The sequence below is a fragment of the Bison bison genome, unplaced genomic scaffold, assembly GCF_000754665.1.
Source record: "Bison bison bison isolate TAMUID 2011002044 unplaced genomic scaffold, Bison_UMD1.0 scf7180017864365, whole genome shotgun sequence".
In the NCBI taxonomy this organism is placed as follows: Eukaryota; Metazoa; Chordata; class Mammalia; order Artiodactyla; family Bovidae; genus Bison; species Bison bison.
In genome coordinates, this window is record NW_011494937.1 from 1,354,859 (window position 1) to 1,357,321 (window position 2,463).

A 2,463-nucleotide genomic window follows, 5' to 3' on the forward strand; every position below is an offset into this window, starting at 1 on the left:
CCAGCCCCCTGCCGCCCCCAGGTGCCTTGACCCAAGCGATCCGGAACTTTGCCAAGAGCCTGGAGAGCTGGCTCACCCACGCCATGGTGAACATCCCCGAGGAGATGCTGCGGGTGAAGGTGAGAGTGTGAGGTGGGGGCGGAGGGGCCAGCGCGGGCCCACAGCTTTGGGTCCTCCCTCCTGGTTGGGGGCGCTGGGGGCCTCGGCCTCCTCTGCCTGTCCAAGGCAATAAGATGCGTCCCCGTGTTTGTCCCCTCAGAGTGAGCTGTGGGTGTTGTCTTCACAAGCCAGCTTCCTCAGGTGCCCACTTCTGACACAACCCACTTGTGGTATTTCTGTATGCAACACATCATCTTAAAATAAAAACCAAACGCAAACTTGAGGTAGTTCTCTTCAGAGAGCTTCAGCAGAAAGTGCTTTAGATGTTCAGAAAGAGATAAAATGTTAAAAAAAAAAGATACCTATAAGGAAACAGAATAATGGCCCTCTCCATCAGTGCCACACATCCACTAACTACCAAGATATTTGGAAATAGATGGAATGGGCTTGCTCTTGAGCAAAAGGAAAAAAGAAAGAAAAAAAAGTTGTTAAAGTCCTGAAAATGCTCACAAGACTGGATGTCAGAAGAATGATCCCCGGGGTCTGCTGGACCAGAGAGCTGGGCTTGGTCTGTGGAGAAACTAGAAACTGGATCCAGGGGGAGTCCTTCGGAACTGGCAAGACTTATGTATTCATTCATTTATTGTACACACATTTATTGAGCACCTGCTGTGTGCTCGGCCTGGTTCTAAGTTCTGGGAGCACAGCAGTGACCAAGATGGACAAAACTCCAGCCCTCCCGGAGTTGACATTCAAGGGAATAATCAAACAGAATGAAGCAGAAGGTTATGGAAGCGGTGCCCTTTCTGGGCTGTGCCCTCCCAGATCTTCTTATATGCTTTGATTAAAAATAATAGTGTTCAGATACATTAATTTTTTTTTTTTTTGGACACATTATTTGTGTGGCTGATGACCCAAAGTTTACAAATCCTGACCCTTTAATCTCCCAACAAAAGCAACAAGGTTTTTTCTCCCTTTTCGGAGAAAGAAAAAGGCTCAGAGAGGTCACAGTGGGTGAGGGAAGGGACCTGAGTGGGCGGGGGCAAGGGTGAATTCCAAGAAAGCCACAAGCCCGGGGCCCCACAGGTGGCAGCGGCCGGCGCCTTCGCGCAGACCCTGCGTCGCTACACATCGCTCAACCACTTGGCACAGGCGGCACGCGCTGTGCTGCAGAACACTGCGCAGATCAACCAGATGTTGAGCGATCTCAACCGCGTGGACTTCGCCAACGTGCAGGTGAGCGCCGGTAGGGCAGGTGACGAACTTGGGGTAGCCCGGCGGGGCGGGCCCCCGGGGCGGCAGCTGAGTCACGGGCGCCCGCCTTCCTGCTCTGTCCCAGGAGCAGGCCTCGTGGGTGTGCCGCTGCGAGGACCGCGTGGTGCAGCGGCTGGAGCAGGACTTCAAAGTGACGCTGCAGCAGCAGAACTCACTGGAGCAGTGGGCGGCCTGGCTGGATGGCGTCGTGAGCCAGGTGCTCAAGCCCTACCAGGGCAGCACTGGCTTCCCCAAAGCCGCCAAGCTCTTCCTCCTCAAGTGGTCGTTCTACAGGTGCGCCCCAGCTGGGCGGGAGGCGCTCGCTTTGCAGCAGGGCAAAAGGGGGCAAGAAAAGGCCCCGCCTCTTCGAGGAGGGTGGGGCTAGACGAGGACCATCTCCTTCAGAGTGCGGCCAGAGAAAGTCCCGCCTCCCTGAGGGACTGGATACCTTTTAAGAAGGCCAGGAGAAGGGAATGGCACCCCACTCCAGTACTCTTGCCTGGAGAATCCCATGGACGGAGGAGCCTGGTAGGCTGCAGTCCATGGGGTCGCTAGGAGTCGGACACGACTGAGCGACTTCACTTTCACCTTTCACTTTCATGCATTGGAGAAGGAAATGGCAACCCACTGCAGTGTTCTTGCCTGGAGAATCCCAGGGACGGGGGAGCCTGGTGGGTTGCCGTCTATGGGGTCGCACAGGGTCGAACACGACTGAAGTGACTTAGCAGTAGCAGGACTCTGCTGGTGGTGGATGGGTCTAGGGCCCTGCCCCTCTCTGATGGACACCCCGGGGAAAACTTGTACGGGGCTGGGTGGTGGTAGCTGCGTTTGCTCAAGCCTGGTTCTCATGGCAGGGAAGTGGGGCGAGAGGTGAGTCTGGGCCTGAGGGTCTCCTGTCTGTCGCCACCTCCAGCTCCATGGTGATCCGGGACCTGACCCTGCGCAGCGCCGCCAGCTTCGGCTCCTTCCATCTCATCAGGCTGCTCTACGATGAGTACATGTACTACCTGATCGAACATCGTGTGGCCCAGGCTAAGGGCGAGACCCCCATCGCCGTCATGGGCGAGGTGCGCGCAGCGGGACGCTGAGGGCACGGGGCGGGGCGCCCCT

At 56.6% G+C, this 2,463-nt stretch overlaps 1 protein-coding gene across 1 annotated transcript in view; it reads left to right on the top strand.

Moving 5' to 3' along the window:
- The window catches only part of RFX1 (regulatory factor X, 1 (influences HLA class II expression)), a 25,384-nt gene extending 22,927 nt beyond the window's left edge, over positions 1-2,457 (top strand). The window contains exons 16-19 of the mRNA XM_010855520.1: positions 22-119; positions 1,186-1,335; positions 1,439-1,647; positions 2,267-2,457. Coding sequence (XP_010853822.1) covers positions 22-119; positions 1,186-1,335; positions 1,439-1,647; positions 2,267-2,441 — 632 coding nt within the window. The 3' untranslated portion in view covers positions 2,442-2,457. The remainder of the gene's footprint in view (positions 1-21; positions 120-1,185; positions 1,336-1,438; positions 1,648-2,266) is intronic.
- The last annotated feature ends 6 nt before the right edge of the window (positions 2,458-2,463 follow it).